The 22,450-nt window shown below is 36.4% G+C and overlaps 1 protein-coding gene across 1 annotated transcript in view; it reads right to left on the bottom strand.

Moving 5' to 3' along the window:
• The window catches only part of Tpr (translocated promoter region, nuclear basket protein), a 54,984-nt gene that overhangs the window by 229 nt on the left and 32,305 nt on the right, over nt 1–22,450 (bottom strand). The window contains exons 29-51 of the mRNA XM_028775728.1: nt 22,027–22,164; nt 21,798–21,929; nt 20,513–20,643; nt 19,183–19,393; nt 18,040–18,183; nt 17,686–17,884; nt 16,507–16,712; nt 16,244–16,305; nt 15,279–15,487; nt 13,301–13,573; nt 12,311–12,459; nt 11,783–11,866; nt 10,166–10,360; nt 8,804–8,935; nt 8,473–8,563; nt 6,737–6,921; nt 5,765–5,833; nt 5,593–5,687; nt 4,101–4,207; nt 2,815–2,910; nt 2,541–2,697; nt 1,148–1,266; nt 472–567 (exon numbers count right to left, since the gene is read on the bottom strand). Of these exons, the coding sequence (XP_028631561.1) occupies nt 472–567; nt 1,148–1,266; nt 2,541–2,697; nt 2,815–2,910; nt 4,101–4,207; nt 5,593–5,687; nt 5,765–5,833; nt 6,737–6,921; nt 8,473–8,563; nt 8,804–8,935; nt 10,166–10,360; nt 11,783–11,866; nt 12,311–12,459; nt 13,301–13,573; nt 15,279–15,487; nt 16,244–16,305; nt 16,507–16,712; nt 17,686–17,884; nt 18,040–18,183; nt 19,183–19,393; nt 20,513–20,643; nt 21,798–21,929; nt 22,027–22,164 (3,280 nt within the window). The remainder of the gene's footprint in view (nt 1–471; nt 568–1,147; nt 1,267–2,540; nt 2,698–2,814; nt 2,911–4,100; nt 4,208–5,592; nt 5,688–5,764; nt 5,834–6,736; nt 6,922–8,472; nt 8,564–8,803; nt 8,936–10,165; nt 10,361–11,782; nt 11,867–12,310; nt 12,460–13,300; nt 13,574–15,278; nt 15,488–16,243; nt 16,306–16,506; nt 16,713–17,685; nt 17,885–18,039; nt 18,184–19,182; nt 19,394–20,512; nt 20,644–21,797; nt 21,930–22,026; nt 22,165–22,450) is intronic.

Here is a 22,450-nt window from a genome sequence, read left to right as displayed (position 1 = left end):
ATGTTCAGTAGAAATATCTAAGATATGGATATAAAAAGATATTCTCCACGTTGACTGGTAATTATTATAAATGGGTTAGTACATTTATGTTCATATAGTCTAATAAGTTATTTTGGAAAGTGAAAATACTAAGATCTTCTATTTCTTTACTAGCTACAATAGCCACAAAACTTTCATTGCAGAAAAAAAAACAACTAACAACGTAAGAATACAGATAAGAGTTACTATGAATACACAGTACGCTAACACTTGATTTTCCAAATTTTTTTCTTTTTGATCTAATGAAATAAAATATATCAATTTTAAGAACACATTCATTTTATAACTATGACAAACTGCCTAAAAGAAGCTTTCTGGTTAAGTGTCACATGATCAATATGGAATTATAAATCAATCCTTAGATTTACCTTAGAAACTTGATACACATGCTATTATCCCACATATGAAGTAAACAGTATGTCAGAAACTTACCTCTTTGTCGGTTAAATTGACGACCACGAACACCCTGTCTCAAGGTTGTCTGAAGTCTTACTCGTCTGAAAGGCTTTGGCTGACTACTACTGGTATCTAAAGGAAACATTAAGACATATGGAAAGCAAGTTTAAAAAACCAGGGAAGCAGTTACAGTTACTAAATCAACACACATTCAAACAAAGATGTGCCATTTGTTTTCAACATTCAAGTCTGCTTCTAAGAGCAAAGGAAGCTAAGCAACTACACAAGCACACACACAAAAAAAGTAGTATGATAAAAACATCTCAAACATTTATTTGGAGAAGAAATAGAGTTTATTTATTCAATTACTTGACTAGTTTAGGAGGTTTTTATTTAAGGCAACTACTCAGGTATATACATGGTGCCATGGCAACGAAGAATCAAGTCTCCGGGAAGACAGAATATTTTAACATATCTGACTCGTAGCTTTGTCTAATGCCTCAAATAGGCAAATCCTGCCAGTTCAAATTTAAGTAATAAACTTGCCATAGCCACACATCTATATCTTGTTCAAGTCATTGTCTTTATTCTGTATGGCAACAGCTTCCAAATTTGGCTATGAATTTTAGCCTCTAATACACCATGGGCCACATCACTATTCTATATGAAGAATTTCAATTGTTTTCTTCTATCTCTACGAAACAGTACTTACCTACAGAGGAGCTAGAAGGAGGATCTTGGCTGGTTGAGGGAAGATCTGATTCATCAGAAGCTTGGACAGGCTCCTCTTCCTGCTGGCTATCAATTTCTAGGCCTGCCTCTGAACTAATACTAAGAAATAAATATTGATTAGAAAATGCAAAACTGACTATAGAATTTACTTTAAATGTTTCTAAGTTCTTTTTGATTTATTTTATAACTACTTTCAGAGTTCTGGTTTAACTAAGAACTAGACTCAGCTAAAAGTTGTCAAGTGTGTTTATGTTTAATCACAAGGTGGAGCAGGGGATGGGATGTGCTGTTCTCCTTCCCTTTTTTACTAGGATACTCTCCAATTTTCTTTCTGTTTTACCACTGTTTCACAAACCCTTCTTTTCCCATTTGACAAGCATGTTTATGATCTTGACGCTCACAGGAATGTATTAGACTTTGAGAAACTCGCAAACATAACAGTGACAGCAGATCGTAAGTCACCCTGAGCACTAACCCAGACCTAACACGCTCTGGGCCTGGGAGTTCCTAGCTCAGTGGCTCTATTTTCATCTTTCTCCTTTTAAGATAGTAAAACACATGAATCTGGACTAATTTTTACTTTTTTAAAAATGTCATCTGTAAACATTAGTGCAGTTACTGATAACAACTCACCTGAGACACCCAAGGTTGCAAGATGGGAACATGTAAATGGAACGGGCTGAAGTTAAGGCTTTTAATTCTCACTGAGCTGCTTACCAGTAGAATGGTCTAAGCAAATTACTGTTAACATGCTTTGACTTAATTTCTACGATGGGAAGTAATACATTTTAGGAATAGTGTGTGGGTTAGAAGGAAAAATGTAAAGTGACCTGAAAATATGTACACAATTAGTAACAGCGCTTTCACTGGGACTTGTAACTTCCCCTAATTAAATACTGACATTAAAGAATACAAATAGAACTGCCTTTTACCCACTATATTCTAGTAGACCTCGCTTATGAAGCATTGTCAAATCAAGTCCTTGAGCTCTGAGCAGAAAATCTGTGTAGTATTTCCCAACCACTAAATGTACAAATTTCTTAGTTTATAAGAATTAAGATCCCAGGTTTGAGACTTAACTCCACAAAACCACTGCCTATGGGTTTCTTCTAGCAAATTATTTGCTTCCTTAGAGAACAAAACAAAACAAAACAAAATCTTCAGTAATGTTCTTTAAAACTGCCTCTCTCATAGTAACCCTAAATTCTGAAGCTGGTTAGTTCTGAATGCAAGGTAGCTTTTCCAAATATGTGCTTTGGCTTTTCATGGGGCAGGATAGCACTGAAAACAGATTTTGATGTATTTGTTTGCTAAAACAATTATGACAACATAATGAACCTACAGCAAACAAAAACTACACGATAAAATCTCACCCTTCAGACTCCGCCTCTACAAATACTTCATCTCCGTCGTCACCTGCTGCTGTCTCATTTGTCGTGGATAAAGTGCCTGTAGACGTTGTCACCATCGGAACAGACTGAGAAGCATGTTCTGAAGCATCAGAGGTGGCACTCTCAGTAAACACAGTCACTTAAAAGAAGAACAAATAACTTTACCTTTGTGGTTCATTAATTCTGAGCCAGAATAGGTTTCAAGGTGTTCTATGTCACCAATGAAACAAAATGGCCTTCTCAGCCTGGCACCCACCTGGGGCTGCTACTTGGAGAGGTGTAGTGGGAACACTTCGGCCACCAGACTCTTCCTCATGAGCCAGAAAGAGGGGTGTTTCATACATTCCCAAACCTAGAGAAAAGTTTAAGTATCAGTGAATGATGAACATAAAAACACCAAAGAAAAGAATTAGCACAAAGTGTACAATTTCCTTGAAGCTCATAATGTAGTTGCTCTATCAAGCAAAAATCAAGTTCCTCAATACATAGTCAATACAATTCTTTTCAATTCTTTAACATTTATTAAAGCATCCTAAATGCTAATTTTATGGAATGTCGAAATATGAACAAATACTATGTCGAAATCTATTCCTCACGTAACTGCCAGGGTTATTAACCCTTTCTGCTAGTGAAACTTGATTAAACTTCCCTTATGGTTACAAAGCAAGTGAGTGGCTTTTAGCTTTCTCTATTCACTTGAAAAATGGTAGTTTCATAGACGTATACCAAGTTTCACCTGTGGACTAAATGGAAATTAATTCCACAAATAGCATAGTTTACATACAAATATCATCTACCACCACTACTTAATTTTATATCTGAAACTTTATTTTTAAAATGGATGTTGCTAGGGAAAGTCTAATGAGTCATGTATTTAACTAGGTATGCCACAACTCTCAAATTGTAAGCAAAAAATACACTGTACTTCTAAATTTGAAAGGAACTAGTATTTCTTAGCACATGTATGGTTCAACATACATTATGTGGAGATTTGAATGAGAATGCCCCCATAGGCTCCTATGTTTGAGTGCATAGTCTGCAGTTAGCTGAACTGTCTGGGAAGGATAAGGAGGCATAGATAGCCTTGTAGGACAAGGTATGACCTTTTGAGGAGGTGTGTGACTGAGGCTGGGCTTTGAGGTTTCAAAAGCACATGCCAACCCCAGCGTCCCCTGACTCCCTTGTAGAATAGAATGTAAAGCTCTCAGCTACTTTTCCAGTACCGTGTCTGCCTGCCACCGTGCTCCCTGCCTAAAGCCGTAAACAAGCCAATTAAATGCCCTTAAAAAAAAAAAATGTCTTTGTCATGGTGTTTCATTACAGCAATAAAACAGTAACTAAGACAATACAGATATATAAAAACCAGTCTTTAGGCTAAAGGAACTAGAACCTTGCTGAGGAGAAATTTATTAGAAAAGGCAATGCCACATCAGTGACTTTAAAAATTCGGACAAGGGTTATATTGATAGCAGCTGTAGAAGAGCATACTAACTTCTACCCAGTATACACACTTAAGAAACCTCTGGCTTTTGCCTACTTTACCTCCTTGAGAAGCAAGCTGGCCAAGATCAGAGTGACTGGAACTTGTCTGTGGCATGTCTTCAGGTGGCCCAAACCGGAATCTAGGAACACCTGCAACCTGTGGGGAACTAAATGGACAAAAATTAATTTGATGAGAAATTTAATGCTACCTGTTTAAACCATAAGAGGAAAAGGTTGGTTTTTTTTTTTTTTTTAAAAGAAACATCAATAAACAGGGAAGGAAATAATGAAAATAATGTGTCAATAAAGGGTTTCTTGCAAAGATAATGTCAATAAATTTAGTAACATAAATAACTTATAATTTATTTAACTTTTAGCTTTCCTGAATTATGCTGATTTTTTTCAACTTGTTTGAAATAGACACATGCAACAGAAAGCATTAACAAAAGGAAGTTTTGTTTTTTTTAAATTCGTTTTCACTGTTTAGTAATACAAAATAAGTTACTCTAGCTTATTCTAAGTTCAAAATCTAGTTCTAGGATTTAGAAAAATCCTAGATGACTAGATTAACTGTTTTCTCCCGAATCCTAACAATATCATGTGTCCCAATGCCTGTTGAGAACACAAGAGCCTCACTTCATTATCTGCCCACCCCTCTCCCTCCCTGTTCTTGGCCACCCACAATTATGCATGCTTATGGATTACATCTCTGTTATTATCTGAGCTAACTTTCATTTCCACTCAAAAGTATACTTTTAGCTAAAACTTTTTCTTTCAGGTTGATTTTCAAACAGAACCTTGAGCACTCCTGTACTATGCCTCTAATTTCTAGGCTGTTTATTTGGCCCCAAATCTCAAGTGTGTTTATAAAAAACTTTGAATTTTTTCATAAAAGATTCAAGTTGGAGAACTGGTTGCTTAAATTGGTGACATTAGGGTCAGTAGAGTAGAATGTACTGAGGTAGCCTACAGAGGCAACAATAGCATCTATCTTCAGAGTTATAAGGATTAAATAACACATAGAAAATCTAAGTAATCATTATTAGCTCCTGGAATAATTACTTCATTTGGCTTAATAAAGACCGTCAGTTACAACGCCACACTCTTAGCCTGTTGTATTACAGCTGGCTACTCACACCCTGAGCTTCTACAATAAACCACCTATCATGATCACTTTAATAACCAACATCACCGCCAGCACCAATACAGCATTTCTTTGTATGTGTCAAGTAGTATCTAAACATGTAAGCACAAACTGTGTATCAGTAAAACGAAGTCACTCAGAAGGGACAGTAAGGAGCCTGCTCTTCTGAGGAAGCATTCTGATTTTAGAAACCACCTTCTCAAGCACTAGAATACTGTCTTGTTAGAAGAAGGCATATTTTATTCACCCTATAAAGTCTTCCTCAACACCGCTTTTTCATGATCCTCCTATTACATGTACAGATTAGACAAGTAGAGTGGGACTCTACAAACACATCCAAACCACAATTTATGAGGTAAAGAGAAAGCTGCTAATGAGTCACCAGACATTCTCATTTCATCAACTTACTGAATAGCTTCAGCAAACCCATCAGTGCGATGTGGCACCACAAGTGTTGGGGTACTTGGAACTGTTCTGTCCTCGTCATCAAAAAAGTGCTGTTGCTGAAACAGACAGACAAGATATAACAGGCCTAACCACATATATTTGAATTACACGCTCATGATGGGTAGATACTAACCATGCCACCTATTCCTGGAGTCAACTGAAGACCACGCCCTACAGACTGCCTCCGGGTCATCTGAATTCTCTGTGTTGTAAAAAGAATTAAGACAATAAAACAAACACTAAAGAAGCAGTTTATTAATTTCATAATGAAATGACTAATTTTAGAAGATTCATAATTAACAGGGCATTTCTAAATTGCTAATATTTATCTATTACAAATATTGGTGAGATTAAATTATATTAATGGGGATATTTATAAACTAAAAGGCATGATAATACCTAATTCAAGCATGTACATACATTTAGATCCTATCGCCTTGTCTGAAAATACTAACAAGCGAGGTTTTCCATTGTAGTTTATATAGGAACTGACTTCTTCACAACTAAAACAATCTTGAATTGGCAGACTGAATGCTTTGTGACACCTACTCATGGTTCCTTTAGACTTTATTTTCAAATATCAAGTAATTTCCATTACTTTTATTTTAGCTTGATTTATACATAATGGTTGGTTCTTAATACACTCACCATGTCAAGAGTAAGAACCAAGCTAGACTAATGAACCTACTCCATGCTGAATACTTAGGGCCATTAATTAGCTAAGTAGAAATATTTGATTAAAAAGGTTAGGTATAATAATAATAATAAATCTATGCACCTTAAGTAAGAAATATTCAAAACAAATGTTACTAAGCTAGCAAAATGCATTTTACATTAAATAAAACAAGAAATTTTAAGACTATAATAGCAAGCAGCATTTTATTTGCTATAACTATAATCACTTTAATAAATATACAACTTTTAGCAAGTTATGCTTTCAGATGCCAACTCATTAACATTTAGAAACTGGAGATTAGTTTCAATTAAAAGTAATATCTTACAACATGCCAAGACATTAAAAATTCTTGGAAAGAAGAAAGGAAGGAAGAAAAGATCATGTAAAAGATAGGTTTTACAAGGTGCCTTTTCTAGGTTCTTTTAATACCTGAACTGGTGGTCCCAACTCCTGAGGTGGGGCGTGAATGGTCAGGCGTGGGGGAAGAGGATGTGGTGGGCGTCTTGGGGACTGTGGTGCTTGTGGGGTCTGTCTCTCAGATGCTGACGTGGGCTGCTGTTCCCTAGCAACTTCTTGAGAGAAAGAAGACTCCGCTGCACTTGTGTTTCCTTCACCTATGGAAGAAAGACTTCAGTTTGGAAACCAAGCCCAGACTATGAAATTACATGGCCTTAACCTCCAATTTGTTTTTCTTGTCGATTTGAGACAGGGCCTCACAAAGTCCAGGCTCTTTTCAAACTTGCTATGTAGTAGGCTGGCCCTGAACTCCAGCACCTCCTACCTGCCAAGTACCTAGATTATAGACTCCTGGATTATGTCTCACTCTGAATAGTTGACAGACAAACAGGCAAGTAAGTACTTTCCCTTCAAGACTCAAACGACGGATGTAAGCACTTTGCCCAACATATGATCAAGCAAATATTTACTACATTTTGGTTTATGCTATTTTTTTCTTGATGTGTAAGTGTGCTTATGTGTGTCTGTGTGCCTATGGAAGGAAGCTGGGAGAGAGATCTCTTGGAACATGTGTTACAGGTGGCTATATACCACCTAATACAGGAACCAAACTCAGATCTATTGAAGAGCAAACATGCTCCTAACCATTGAATTATCTCTCTAGTCCAATATTATTCTTAATCAGTATACAAACTACTTAACTCTTTCTAGAGAAACAGCACGACCATCAAGGTGACTAAGGAAAACCCTCACTAATAATATTTTTATATTTTGGTTCTCTCAAACTTCAAATTCCAATTGCTACTCAGGTGTCTAGATCTTCTGTTGTCTTCCACTATGAAATGTAGGATACTAGAGAACAGTTCAGATCCTTGTCTTGACATTTGGTATTTAAAACACTATATTTTTCTATGATTAAAATTATTAACTTAAATTTAGTTTAAGAATTTGGGACAAATAAAACTAGTCACAAGAGTAGTTTAACAAAGAAACTATTATTTCATGTGTTTGAGTTTTTTGCCTGCATGTATGTCTGTGTACACTACTAGATGCATGCCTGGTGTCCACAGAGGCTGTAAGAGGGTGCCAGATCACCTGGAAATGGAATTACTGTGGGCCTCCACACGAGTGATGGGATCTGAACCCGGTGCCTTTTCAGGGCAGCCAAGTGCTCTTAAATATAGAACCACCTCTCTAGCCCTGTATATAACTGGAATATGGACCAACTCTAACTTTAGTTTTACTTAGACTACTAGACTTAATTTTACTTGACTACAAAAACACCCACTCCCTTCCAAAAGGAGTCTTACAGAACATTTGTATGTGTTATATTTGGGGAAAATGGCTAAGAATATCTTTTCCTAAAAAACTTTTAGTGATAGTATCTAAAGTCTAAAGACACATCTACACACAAAATTTAAAATATGGTTTTGGTTGGACCATCTTCTTCTAGCTGTGAGCTGCTACCCATTACGGCTTTAATTATCCCAAACAGCTTTGTGCTGCATTAGAGACTTCAAGAGATTTGACTTTTACAATAGTTCAATAAGGTAGACAGATAGTATAATGGCATCTAATAGGCCAGGTCAGGAGGGCAGAAAACTGTTAATAAGACCCTATCCTGTTACTAGAGTTATACCGTATCAGAAGCACAGCTCTAGTTAAAAAATGATTATCAGACCACTCTACTGAGAGACTAATGCTCTTACCACTGTTTTGAGAATCAGCAGCTCTCTGATTACTTTCAGCTCCACCCATACTTTCTTCTGTCTCTGTACCTGGATCAGTCCCATCACCACCCTAAGAACAAAATGTAATGACTGAAGCAAATCAAATGACTAGGTTAAAAAAAAAAGCCATACCAAATGATTAAAAGCAAACCAACCAGAGGAAAACCAAACTAAGCAAGCCAAACAAACAAAACTCCACGGTATGAAGACTTTTATTATCCTGGTAACACAAGCTTTTCTATATGACAGGAGAACAGCAAGCTTTCTAAGCACAGCTCGTAAGGAGACAGTCCCAATTCTAACCAGTTACCTCCGCGTCATCAGCTTCATATCCATCATTACCATCTGCACTACCAGTTCCTTCATTACTATCTTCACCCTCATTTCCCATCCCCGGGTCATCTTCTTCATCATCATCATCATCTTCATCTTCTTCATAATCCTAGGAGAAGAAGTCCAAGTGTGAATAAAGTACACGCCCACTCCTTCTGCACATCTTTTTTTTTTTTTTAAAGATTTATTTATTTATTATATATGAATACACTGTAGTTGTCTTCAGACATACCAGAAGAGGGCATCAGATCTCATTACAGATGGTTGTGACCCACCATGTGGTTGCTGGGATTTGAACTCAGGACCTCTGGAAGTGCAGTCAGTGCTCTTAACCACTGAGCCATCTCTCCAGCCCTCTTCTGCACATCTTAACACCTCCTTTAAGTGACTTATTATTGATTAGTATACAGGAGTATTTCAAGAGTTTTGATGGTTTAGTTCCACATCAAAGAAAAAAAACTGTAACATTTCAAAGAATAGAGCAGTGATTGATTCTGAACCATAAAATTGTGCAAAACTAATAGTCTACCAAATGTCAAGTAGTTAACTTTATTTCTATCCAAATGTGAAATTAAAAAATAAAATCAAACCATACTAGTTTTAAAAATGTGTTTTTGACAAATGAATCTGAAGAAATATAGAATTAAATTCCAAAGTTAAAAAAAAAAATCAAATTCTCCCCTAAAACTCACCTGATACAGGTGATGGCCTAATTACTTTGGAAATGGTACAGGGTGCCAAAAGGAAAAACAAACAAATAAAACCACTACTAACTCCTGTTTCTTCTTTTATTTCCAGAAACAAAAGCATGAGTCATCAGATTCATATAGCCATTTTTTTATTAAGACTGAAGATGAAATCTAAAAACAAATCCTAAACGGCACAGGTATCATTTACAAACAAATAAGCTAGGCAGGCCATACATTTCTATAATCCCGCATTCAAGACACTGGAGGAGAATCTTTGGGACTTCCTAGCAAGCTTGGGCTATATACCAAGATCCTACCTCCAATAAGTAACAAAATAATGCTCCCAAAATAAGATAAACAAAATATTTAAAAACTGATTATCCATCATTGGCTTTTTACTTCTAATATACAACCCTACACTCCTGAACTAATCTGTATAAAATAAGAACTTGATAAGCTACCAAAACTGAGTGCGAATGAGAATTCACTACTTGATATATTAGAAGTATCAAAGACTTAAAGCACCATAGTTGAAACCAGCACATAGGTGAAAAGACCCAGAGCTCAAGGCCAACATGCACAGTGCACTGGCTTTGAGCCCTAGCTCTGGAAGGGAAACAGAAGGAAGGCTGATAAATACTTAAGCTCACTTCATGCTCTCCATCATTTTCTTCATCATCATCTTCATCATCACTGTCAATTACAATTACATCATCTCCTTTGCCTTGACCATCCTGAGAGGAAGTAGTCTGCTGATCTGATTGAAGTGGTCCAAGATCGATTTGTAGAGATTGTGATGTTTCTTCACTGTCTTCCATTGGTGTATAATCTCCCTGGGTGACTCCCTTTAAAAGTGAAAAGGTCCTTTATCCAAACTAGAAATAATCTGGATACATAATGAATAAAGTAAAACATCTCTATTGTCTTAAAATAAAAAACAAAACAAAAAACTGTTATAATCACTGCAACACATATGCTGACTATCCTCAACCTGACAACTGGAACCTGAAACTTTCTGAGCACTCACATAACACTTGAAAGAAGTGGAGGTGGAGTGGGAGTGGGATATGGAGCAGAAATATATAGCAATAAATCAAGTAAGTAAATAAAAGAATATCTCACAGGGTCACACCTAAGGGAAATGAAACTAGAGGCAAGTGATGACAGTTGAGAGGTAGAGTCCAGGGATGAGCCCACAACTGGTTGTCCAATATATACAGAACCTTGAAGCCATATACACATACAAAATGAAAACAGGACCCAGTGGGTTTTATTTATGTATTTTTACATGCATGCATGTATGCATACATATATTCATAAAACACATAATAATAGTAACAGGGAAGAAGTTACCAACTTGATACGGGAGGGGGCACATGGAAGGTGTTGGAGGGAGGGGACTTGGAGGGGCTGAAGAAAGGGAAGAGTGATATAATTATGTTAACTAAAAATAAGAATTAAAAATAACAAGTAATTTATAGATGGTTAAACCTTTCAGTCTACATGTGGTAAAGACTAGTATAAATCAAAGCTCAACCCTCTAAAGATAAGGTTCTTTCTCAGACCATCCTCTAAAAACCGAGCATACAACAACTGGAAAGGCTAGGAGAACAGCTCAGTACGGAAGGCAAGGCACGCAACGTGCTCAGCAAATGAAGTGCTCAAACCATAATTCCTTAGAAGAACTTCTGCCTAAACCGACATTAACAAGTGACAGCGACCCAAAATGGTACTCTTTGCTGGTGTCTAGACAAATACTACAAAGTCTGCATGAAATACTCTTGGTACTGGATAAAGGATACTCAATACTCAGCATATGCTAGATATTAAAACAATTTTTTGTTCAATTATTTTCCACATTTTGCTTGCTATCAAAATAAACTATCATTAACAAAAAATTTGTGTCATTGATTTAAGTACTCAGTAAATCTATTTTTTCAAATGAGTCAGTAACACCTATGAGTTAAGAAATTTATGAATGATGACAATAATCAATACAAAACAATATATAGTAACAAACAAAATCAAACAAATTTAAGAACCTGTTTTAAAGCACACAGTGTGAGATATGATAGTACATGCCTGTAATTCCAACACTTAAAAGGTTTTGGCAGGACTGTCTGAATTTAAGGCTACCCTAGAATACATGGTAAAAACTTGCCTCAAAAAACAAAACAAATTTAAAAATGCAAATAGTGTTAATAGGTCAAAGTTAACTCTATTTATTAAAACCAATTTGTTTTTAATAGTTTTACATTTTTACTCACTTCTCCAATGGAATCTTGCGAATCCTGATTATAGGCTTGAGTTTCTACCTCTCCATCAGTACTTTCTTCTGCCATAACTTCCTCCTAAATCATAATAGGTTATTTCTTATTGAATCAGTGAACTACATGAATCATCACCATTTTGCCAGTGTCTCTCTATAAAGTTAAGTCTACAACTTTATGAAGTTATGCCACAAATGTTTATACAAAACGATACTAAAAAAAAAAACAAAAAAAACCACATAGCAAGTAATTAGCAAGTAATGTCAATGTGCAGAATACCAATGACTAAACTTCCGTATAAAAGCAGAACTCAATTTGCTTCTGCTTTTATTAAATGGGAAGAAATTCATGAAAAGATAGCAAAGACTATAAAACAAGTGGTAATGGCAAAATACCTTAGCTATAAGTGAAAACTATTAGTTCAGAAATTTTTAATCTCCCAAAACTTAATTTGACATTGAGTATGACTGACAGCTAGCCCTAAGTGCTGCTGATGCAATGGTGACACACAGGAGCGTGACAGACCTCAGTTCCCACAGGCGTGACCGTCTTCAGCTTCTTTGGGAGAGGCATTTCCACTGTGTCTTCAGAGACTTGGTCTCCTGCTTCCATGGTGCTGTCCTCCTCCTCCTCCCGAGTGCGCTTTGGCAAGGAGGAACTTGGGGTCGCTGAAACTTTCAGATCATACAAAAAAATCAGATCATGGTGTCTTCATTTAGACAAAGATAATATTAGAACCAGTGTTAAAACTAGAACTTTGTATGACACATTTGACTCATTATAAGTGTACTGATAAATTGCTACTTACAAAGTTTACATAGGACTTTCTACAAAATCCAGAACTCTTTAAAATAAAAATCATACTGTACATGCTAAGTAATATGAACAGCTTTAGTCTTCAGGATTCACATTAAGTTACATATAATACGTTGGCTATTTTTCCCCTTTAAAGACAGCCCAAAATATCTCGGGGAAAGGAGCTTTTACTTAATGATAAAAAGTGACTGAAATTCAATAATAAATATGAATGTTATTTTCTAATAATTTAAATTATTTCAATAAATGTAATTTTTAAAGTTACATCAAATGCACATTTGAAACTGTTCTTGTATCTATTGGTTAAATATGATTAAAACTAAATAAAGATATTTGCTTTCTTCACAGTAACACTGGATAGAAAGCACATTGTTATTGACAATAGTCAAGATGTATTGCATCTAAGAAATTTGAAGTTTACAGGTCTACTGCAGCTTTATATTAATCTTACCAGTCTAGAAGATGGCCTAGCCATCTTAAGCAACCAGTTAAGCAACCACTGGTTGTTCTTCACAGGACTCGGGTTCAGTCCCCAATACCCTCAAGGGAGTTCACAACTGTCACTCCAGTTCTAAGGGATATGATGCCCTCCTTTGACCTCTGTGAACACTAGGCATGCACATGGCACCCAAATACACACAGCCAGAGCATCCATACACATAAAATAAAACAACAGACAATATTAAAATGAAATCTTACCAGTGCCAAACACTGCTGTGGAGGTAGATGGCCGCTCCACTGGTGAACTTTGTACTACCTCAACTATGTTTGGGGACAATTCTTGATTTGCAGGCTCAATCTGAGGGTGACTCTGTTGAGTGGGTTGTACAAAAGCTGTGGCCTGTGTTTGCTGCTGTACAGTTAGGATGGGCTGAGAAATGGAGGGCTGAACATTAGGACTAGTAGAACGAACAGATCCACTTGTGCTTCCAAATACTGGAACATGTTCCACAGGCCCTTCTGATTGCATAGCTGAAAATAATTACAATATTTAGTAAGTATGCCTTCTAATCTACCAAAACTGAGTTATTTTACCCTATTCTTTGACATACATTGTATTAATTGGCTTTTCTATATGTCTTACCATTTAATACACAAAAATAATGTGGGCAAAAGTTATGCATTTTGTATTGTACTGCCTATGTGTCTAATATGTAATATTGGTGGGTAAGTACATATTTGAAAGGGTTGTAGTATTTATCGGTCCAAAAAAATTATAACCAGATGTAATTAACATTAAGAAGCTGAAAATGGTGAGAAATTTTCCTTACACATCAATTTGTTTTTAACTGGTTGTCATAATGACACAATGAAAGCAGGAAATGGGTACAGAGCTGAATGGTTACAGTGCTTACACAACATGTGTAAGGAGGCCTGGGGGTGAGGTGGTTGATCCTAACACCACACAAAAAAACCAAAACAAACTTTCTCAGTCCTAAAAACAAGAGTTTAGTTTGGTAATCTATCTGTTAATCTTTTATTAAGTGGAGGATATATATTTTTGGAGTGTTTACATTATACATTTGTGTACTGGTTGGTTTTGTGTGTCAACTTGACATAAGCTGGAGTTACCACACAGAAGAGCCTCCCTTGAGGAAATGCCTCCATGAGATCCAGATGTAAGGCATTTTCTCAATTAGTGATCAAGGGTGGGAGGACCCATTGTGGATGGTGCCATCCCTGGGCTGGTAGTCCTGGCTTCTGTAAGAAAGCAAGCTGAGCAAGCCAGGGGAAGCAAGCCAGTAAGTTCTCTGCATGAGCTCCTCCCTCCTAACCAACTTGAGTTCCAGTCCTGACTTCCTTTGGTGATGAACAGCAATGTGGAAATGTAAGCTGAATAAACCCCTTCCTCCCCAACTTGCTTCTTGGTCATGTTTTGTGCAGGAATAGGAACCTTGACTAAGACACATTGTTTGGGGACATGGTCTTACTACAGAACTTTGTTTGGCCTTGCACCTACCTACCTCTGCTTCTGATTGATGAGATAAAACACCAACAGTCAGCTACACTGTACATTTACTTAATTCTAACATGTCAAAGCAGTTTAAGATCTTTTATTGAACATCTACTTCAGAGTTAAGGATAGAGATTGAACAACTAAGAAAATGCAACTCTGCGATTCCGAATCTAGATTAAAAAGATTTATGTAAAATCAAGTGCAATGACTGAATTACTACAATTACAATGGGAACAGAGTAGAGAAAGCATCAAGAAGTGCAGGGAGATTCAGTGAAAGAATGATATCTGGTTTGAAAGAGCAATGTTCCAGAAAGCAAAGCGATGGAATATATTTTCCCTCTTTGTTAGCTTAAAGAAAAGCACAGCAGAAAAGAAGGAAGAAATTTACTGTATTTACAAAATGTATTCTGGGCAGCCATGATGGCACATGTCTATGAGGCGGAAAGATCATGAGTTGAAGACCAGCCTGGACTCAAAAATAAATAAACAGGGCTGAGAATATAGGTTAGTCAAAGAACACTTACCTGAGTTTGATGACTATTGGGGAACAAAAAAAGCACGAGTGTCCTAGGAAGCATATACTTCAAAATATTAACTACTTTTGTCATGATATTTGACTTAAACTTTATATGCTACACTTATCCTTATAGTTACTCTTATCGTCTCAAAAGAAATCTATATGTGAAGTCAGTCTCATCAGATGTGTTATTTCACTCACCTTCCTGTGACTCCACCTGTGTAGTAGGCATTACGGTTGCTGTTGGGGTAGTGGTTGGATTTGTGACGGTGGCAGGTGTAACCATTGGGCGGATACTTGCCCTGGGTGTTGACTTATTTCCAGCCATAGCTGCAGCTGTCACTTTACTTGGAGTAGAAACAACAGGAGTTGGCTTGATATTGGCTGTTGGTGGGTCTGATGTGCTGGCACTTAATGGAAGAAAAATCCAAAATAACCCAGTGAGAATTGACGAGCCCTTGTAAAATCTACGTACCCTATGAAAAACAAGGGATGTCCCTTTCCCTTTTAAAGTGACTGTTCAATAGGTATTACCTTAACACAGTTCAAATCTTACTATTTTTCTCTGAATTCTATTTGGGTATACTTGGTAGGTTTAAAATAGGTAGTTTTAAAGACAATTAATTTCTATTTTTTTAGCCATGAAATCCTAAAACTTACTAACAAAGGTTTTTGAATTTAAGCACTAAAAACTGTAGGGCATGTTCCAGAGTGGTATAATCTGTCAATACAGAAAAAGCACCTAAATGTTGAGTTACTGATCTTTCAACCCAGACATTAAATTTTTAAAACATTTTGTGACTTATGTATATGGATGTTTGTCTGCATGAATGAATGTCTAGGCATCACGCGTGTGCCTGGTGCCCAGAGAGACCAGAGGGTGTTGGATGGTTGTGAGATGAGGTGCTGGGAATGAAGCCAGAGTCCTCTGGAAGTGCGGCCAGTGCTCTCACTGGTGAGCCATTATCTCTCCAACCCCAGCCTCAACTTTTATAGTTGTCATGAACACGACAAGGAGTGAAGAATAGGAGCTTATCTTATAAGCCAATCACAGACTAAGTCATTTTAGACGCAGGAATGAAAGCATACTGAAAACAAGATTTGAAAACTACACCACACGAGTTTTTTGGAACATTAAAGGCAGCCTATAAAGAACTAAAACTCACATTCCTCTTTCACCAGAAGCTGGAGTGGTTTTCAGTGTGATTTGTCTCTGCTGTTCTGGAGCCTATAAAGAGGAAAAGCATTAACTTCTGTGTTTACTACATCCAAAAGTCCACTGAACAAAGATGTCAGACTGTTTAACTATTTATTATCAACTGTCTGTATACCTGAAATTTTAGTCCAAATTCTATCAGACTCCTAAATAACCAGACACTCCCACATAAAATATACACAAGTGGTCATATAAGCACAACCAGCTAGTCACCTTATTAGTGGGCTCCTGAGGCTCATCTCTCTGCTCAAGGTGTCTCTCCTGATGCTCTCTGAGCTCTCTTTCTAAGCGACTAATCCGACCTTCATACTGGGACTTAAGAGCAGTCATTCGGACATCGAGTTCATCTTTCTGCTGATCTAAAGCTCCATTTCTTTGTTTAAGCTCTTCATTTTCTTTAGTTAACTGATCTTTCACACCTAAAATAAACATATAATTATAGTCAGACATCAGAACATTATGCACTTAAATGTAGTATTAGATTCTGTTGGATGCTATATATTAGTTCTGATACATTGACTACCTATATCTCAGTAAGCAAATCTCTAAACATCTATGTTAATTACTTACTCCAGCATAAAAATATGTAACCTATCCTGAAAAGTTAAATTAATGTGAATTAACTTTAGCAGGAGCTTATTTATATACAAATATTATTCATCATTATGAACTATAAAACATTCACATCACACAATCTCCATCTATCTATCTATCTATCTATCTATCTATCTATCTATCTATCTATAATAGACCAGTGAAGCCAGGTACAGTGGTGCACACCTTTAATCCCAGTACTCAGGAGGTAAAGGCAGGGGTATCTCAGTTGGAGGCCAGCCTGGTCAACAAAGATACTCCAGGACAGCCAAGGCTGTTACACGAGAAACAATTGGTCTTAAACCAATCCCCATCGAAAAACAAAATGCAACACCTCCCAGTATTTTATGCACTTAAAAAAAACCAGTATTTTTTTTTGAAGTTGCAAACGTAGAAAATAATCATTCAGTAAAACCAGAGTAACCTGCTGTTTAACTGGGAATCTTACGAATGTGATATACTACTCTCCAGAAGTCCATGGGAGTTCTCCACCAAAAGTGCAGAAAAGTCCTTAGGCTGTACTCACGCACTTTTGGTCTGTGTGGGTACCAGGCACACATGTGGTACATGCACGCATGCATGCATATGTGTGTGTATATATATATATATGCAAAAATTATACATATAAAATTAAAAAGTAAATTAAAAACCACCAAAAACTTCTGTCTTAAATAAGCCTAACAAGTTCAAACACATAAATTTAGAATATTGCCTTCTCTTTCATGTTTAATTTTAATTGTATATTGCATAACCAGGTTTCAATGTATAATTTAAGTTGTGGCATATGCACGAAATTACCAGATAGTTGTGCAATTTTTGATCTGGCTACTGCAATCGCCTTCCATGTTTTTTCATCCTTTTCATTCATTTGCTGTCGGAGCTGCTCCTCCTTTGTGGTTTTATCCTGGAGGTCCTGACGAAGGCGTGACAGTTCAGACTGAAGCTGCACAGTCTGTTCCTGGAGACTTCTTGCTTCTGTCTCTTTTTCAGATAATGTCTTTTTAAGGAAAAAAAGACGTATGTAACTCAATCAAATCAGTTCAAAGTATGTATTTTTTAAAGTATTGGAACACTTTTACAAGCTCTGTACAGTAACGGAGTGTCAGTGTTTAAATCTACTACATTCGCCTTCCACAGCCCTCAGAATCATACCTTCTGCAGATTCTCTACTTGACCCTCAAGTGACTTTGTCTTTGTTTCAGATTGGCTGAGGGTATCTTTGAGCTCCTGCATTTCCTGGATAGAGATGTGCTGTTCCTGATGGTCTCCTGAAGACTGACTGGAAGTCTCCATGGCCTAAGATGATGTGTAGTAATAACAACACATTTTTATTTAGTAATTCTACTGTTCTGAGTTAGAGACAATCCTAAATGTTCAAAATTACTTATAAGAGCACTCAAAAGTGAATTTCTACAGAACAATTTCAGTGTTCAGAATGAGGAAATGAGTTATGGTTATCCATACAAGTAGATATTAGAGATGGCACTTTGTAAATGCACTGACACAGAACACACCCCCAATGATGATTCAGATGGAAAAGAGTGACAGGATAGCATGTGCTAATGACACACTCTATGCCAAGAAAAACACATTAGAGTGCTAAAAATACAAAAAGGATTAAAAAGTGTTGATAGTTATCATACACAACTTATTTAAAATGATATAAAATGATGTAAAAACATATCACTTTGTTCATATCCTTAACTTTAACAATGAACAACTGTAATGGTTAATTCTGGACTGTGGATTATGGTAACAAACACTTCAGTCAGACACTGATATGGCCACCTAGGGTGAATCTGTGAGGGTTTTCTCAGAAAGGATTAATAACCAAGAGGGGGAGATACATCCTGTTCTACAGTGGGCACCATGGGCTAAATAAGAAAGGAAAAAGGAGGAAAGCCACATGGGCTGAACTCCCCTTCTGTACTTCCTGCAAGAGTACGTTCCCATGCTCCTGCCACAGACTCTCAAAATCCATGTCTTCCCAGAAGCAATGGGCTGTACACCCTAAATACAATGATACTGGGTCACAAGGAAGAGAAAATGTAACTAATACAGTTCTGAAATCAGCTTTGCAAAGAAATATTATTAGAAATATGAGAAGGTCAGGCGTGGTAGTGCACACTTTAATCCCAGCACTTGGGAGGCAACAGCAGGCTGAGTTTCAAGTTTTCCCTACACAGAAAAAGACCTTATCTCAAAAAAAAAAAGTTAATAGTAACTTGAAACCAAATAAATATAATCACTGTACTTCTCTGAATTTAGACTAAAAACGATTAACAGTCAAAATACCTTATTTTGCTGCGCCTTAAGTTCTTCAAACTGAGTCTTGTACCTGCGTCCAATTTTCTTGACTTGAGTGATTGTTTTGACTTTTTCCTGTATATCAATTATTTTGTCATCTAAATCTTTCTGAATGTTTTCCTTTTCAGTTCGTACTTTACTCAAATCTTCCTTCAGACTCTGGATTAAATTCTGGTTGTTAGTCAAGGATGCATTTGATCTTTGGAAAAAAATGAGAGAAGAGGTTTCTTAAAAGAACTAAATACACAATGCTTTAAAAATTTTCAGCTTAAAAGTTTATATTATACTGCTTTAACAATACCTTTCTAATTAAAAATACCTCCACCTCAAAGATATGGACTTTATGATTTTGGCCTCCTATTAGACCTTATTACACAGGTCTAATGCCCGTTCTGAAGTTAAGAAACACTGAAGTACTAAGTCGTCAAGTAGCAGTGTTACAAAGTCTCACTAGATCTGTGCGACCAAGGGTTCTCTGTAGGTCAGAGACTATCCAGGTTTCCCATAAGGGGCAGAGGATCTTTGTCAGCTGGGGCTTAAAGCCTACAGTTTTCGTCACATGTTCTTCCTGATGCACATCTGTTGATGCTCTATGCAGATTGCCTTCCTGTACATGATGTCATGAACTAAACTTCCATATTAACACAACCTAAAAGAGCAGCAGCTAATTCCAACTTTCTACAAGTATGAACTCAAGCTTTTTGAATTTTAGCTTTAAAAAAAAAAAAAAGAAATAGTATCTCTCATACTGAGCATGCCAAAATACTGTTTGGAATAAAAAAAATATGACAAAGATTTGTAAGCTATAAAGTGTTCTATAAGAGACAGGATAAGCACAATTAAAAAACAACAACAAAAAGACTTTATAGATTTACATAAAGAGGCTATTAACAGAAAGACAAAAACATAAATTGTATGTTATTGACTATTAATTGTTAGAAATTAGCTTTAGAGTTACAACATGTAGCTTTCAAATACTCGAGAAAAAGATCTGATATATGGAACAAAGAATTAAATGTTTTGTTGCCTGATTCAGAAGAAAAAGAGGCAAAGAGCCACAAAAGGAAGGACTTTACCACGTCTCACTACCCAGGAACACATCAGGATCAGAGAAAGTAGAAATAAACACAGATGTTCATTTAAGCCTGTATGGTACACACCTGTAATCTCAGCCCTTGGGAGGGGAACACTGAGTTCAAGCTCACCCTGGGTTATAAATGGAATAGACTTAGTATAGTCTGGGCTACATAGTGAGCTCTTGTCTCATGGGGGAAAAAATCATGCATTACATATATTTTAAAACTTTTATTCCTAATACCTTGCAATTTCAGCCTTAAGTCTTCCAACTTCTTCATTTAGCTGCTGAATTCTCTTAGTGTGAATTTCCTTTTCAGAAAGCAACTTTCGATATTCTTCGGTATCTGGATCTTTCTGTTGATTTATCAGATGCTAGAATAATAGAAGTGCACACTCTGTCAGGTTCTATAAACACAAAGTGCTATAATAAGGTGGTCTTTATACACTGTCTTGCATACAAAGTAGTAAGTATCAAAACAGTATGTTGGAAGCTCTAAGTAGGATAACAAACTCTAGCCAAGGTAGATGTGCAAGAAAACCACATTTTATTAACTGGTCATCAGTTTCTCAGAGCTGTGAATGAACTTCATTGAATCTTAAAAGTTTCTTTTTTTTCTTTTAACATTTAGTATGTCATTGTGCTTGTGTGTGCCTGCCATAAAACACATGTAGACATCAGAAGCCAACTCGTGAAAGTCAGTTCTGTCTGTTATGTTGGTTCTGAAGACTAAGTTCAGGTCTTCAGGCTAGATGGCAATTAGCCATCTCACTGAACTAGCTACGATGGATTTAACTTCACTGAAGTAACATTTATGAAAAAAAAATACATGTTTTATAAACACGTGAGACCACTCTAATGCAACGTATTCTAGTAATCATGAAAGGCAAGCCAACATAACAAAATGCTCGTAGGTCTGGTTAGCTTAACTTCCTTTGAGGTCTTTTCTACAAAGAGCAAAATGAAGAATAAAAGTGCTCTGAAATTCTAAAATATTTCTTTATCACTAGATGGTTACCATTCAACAGCATTTCTGGGTATCAGAGAACCTGAGTTTAAATTTCTGTCACCACAAGTAAACACTGCTTTAATAGCCATATTATGCAAACGAGGAAAACTAGTCTAACGAAGTTAAGAAACTAACATGTAGGTCACATGCTACGTAACTAGTATTCTCAAGGCAGACTTCTCACTAAATGCACTATACTGTATGATTTCATCCCCAAAGGCCCAGGGAACATGTTTTCTAAAAGTGCTACAATAAAATGTACATGTATTTCCTCACATAAATGTATTTTAGAACTAAAACTAACACTTTGCTAATTAGAATGACAAGAACTTTAAATAATATATAAAACATAAGTGATTTTTAAAAAGTAAGTTCTAACATGCCATATACTTGTGTGTATAACTATTTGTCTTCTAATGGTAAATGCAATTTTCACCAGTTTCCCAACTATTTTTACATCTCTAACTGTTACATTCCTGATACTAATTTCCACGGTAGTAAATGGCTAACTGTACTCACCTGGTTCCGTGCTTTCCAACGCTTGACATCCTCCTCTAGTAGTTTCTTTTCTGCCTGGAGCATGCCGCTTTTCTCACTTAGCTCAGCATTGGCTTCTTGTAAGGGTAAAATGTCTAACTCCAGTTTCCTCACCTGAAAAGAGTCCCACGTATTTTTATAATGAATGGTAAGTTCATCTGTATCTTTACAAATAATAAGAGCTTCTGTTCTCAACTGGTAAAGCACAAACCTTCGCTTGCATTTGTTGTAGGTTCTGTTCAAGCCTTTCCTTTTCCTCCCTTAGCATTTTATTGGTCTCCATAACTACATTCATTGTTTCAGTTTTCTTCATCAGTTCTTCATGTTGAGCCATTGTTTTTGCAGTTACCTGAAACAGTCATAAACACATAGATCAACAACCAGCATTCAGACATGTCTTTTTCCTACTAGTTCTAATCTTCCCAATAAAAACGTATAGATAATTTAAATTTCAACTTTAACTGAAACTTTGAAAGCTTGCAGGTTATTTTTCTGAGACATGTTAATTTCAAATGAGTTTAAATAAATGTAAGAGACTTAAAGAAAAAAAAAAAAGACTACATATGCTGCCAACAAAGAAGCAACAGCACCACAGGTGTCTTTCTTTAGTTTTCCTTGTATTTTGGTATGAGTTC

This window comes from Grammomys surdaster, unplaced genomic scaffold, assembly GCF_004785775.1.
Source record: "Grammomys surdaster isolate TR1022 unplaced genomic scaffold, NIH_TR_1.0 259, whole genome shotgun sequence".
Classification (NCBI taxonomy): Eukaryota; Metazoa; Chordata; class Mammalia; order Rodentia; family Muridae; genus Grammomys; species Grammomys surdaster.
The sequence above is the reverse complement of the archived record's forward strand: the minus strand, read 5'-3'. Positions and strand labels throughout refer to the sequence as shown.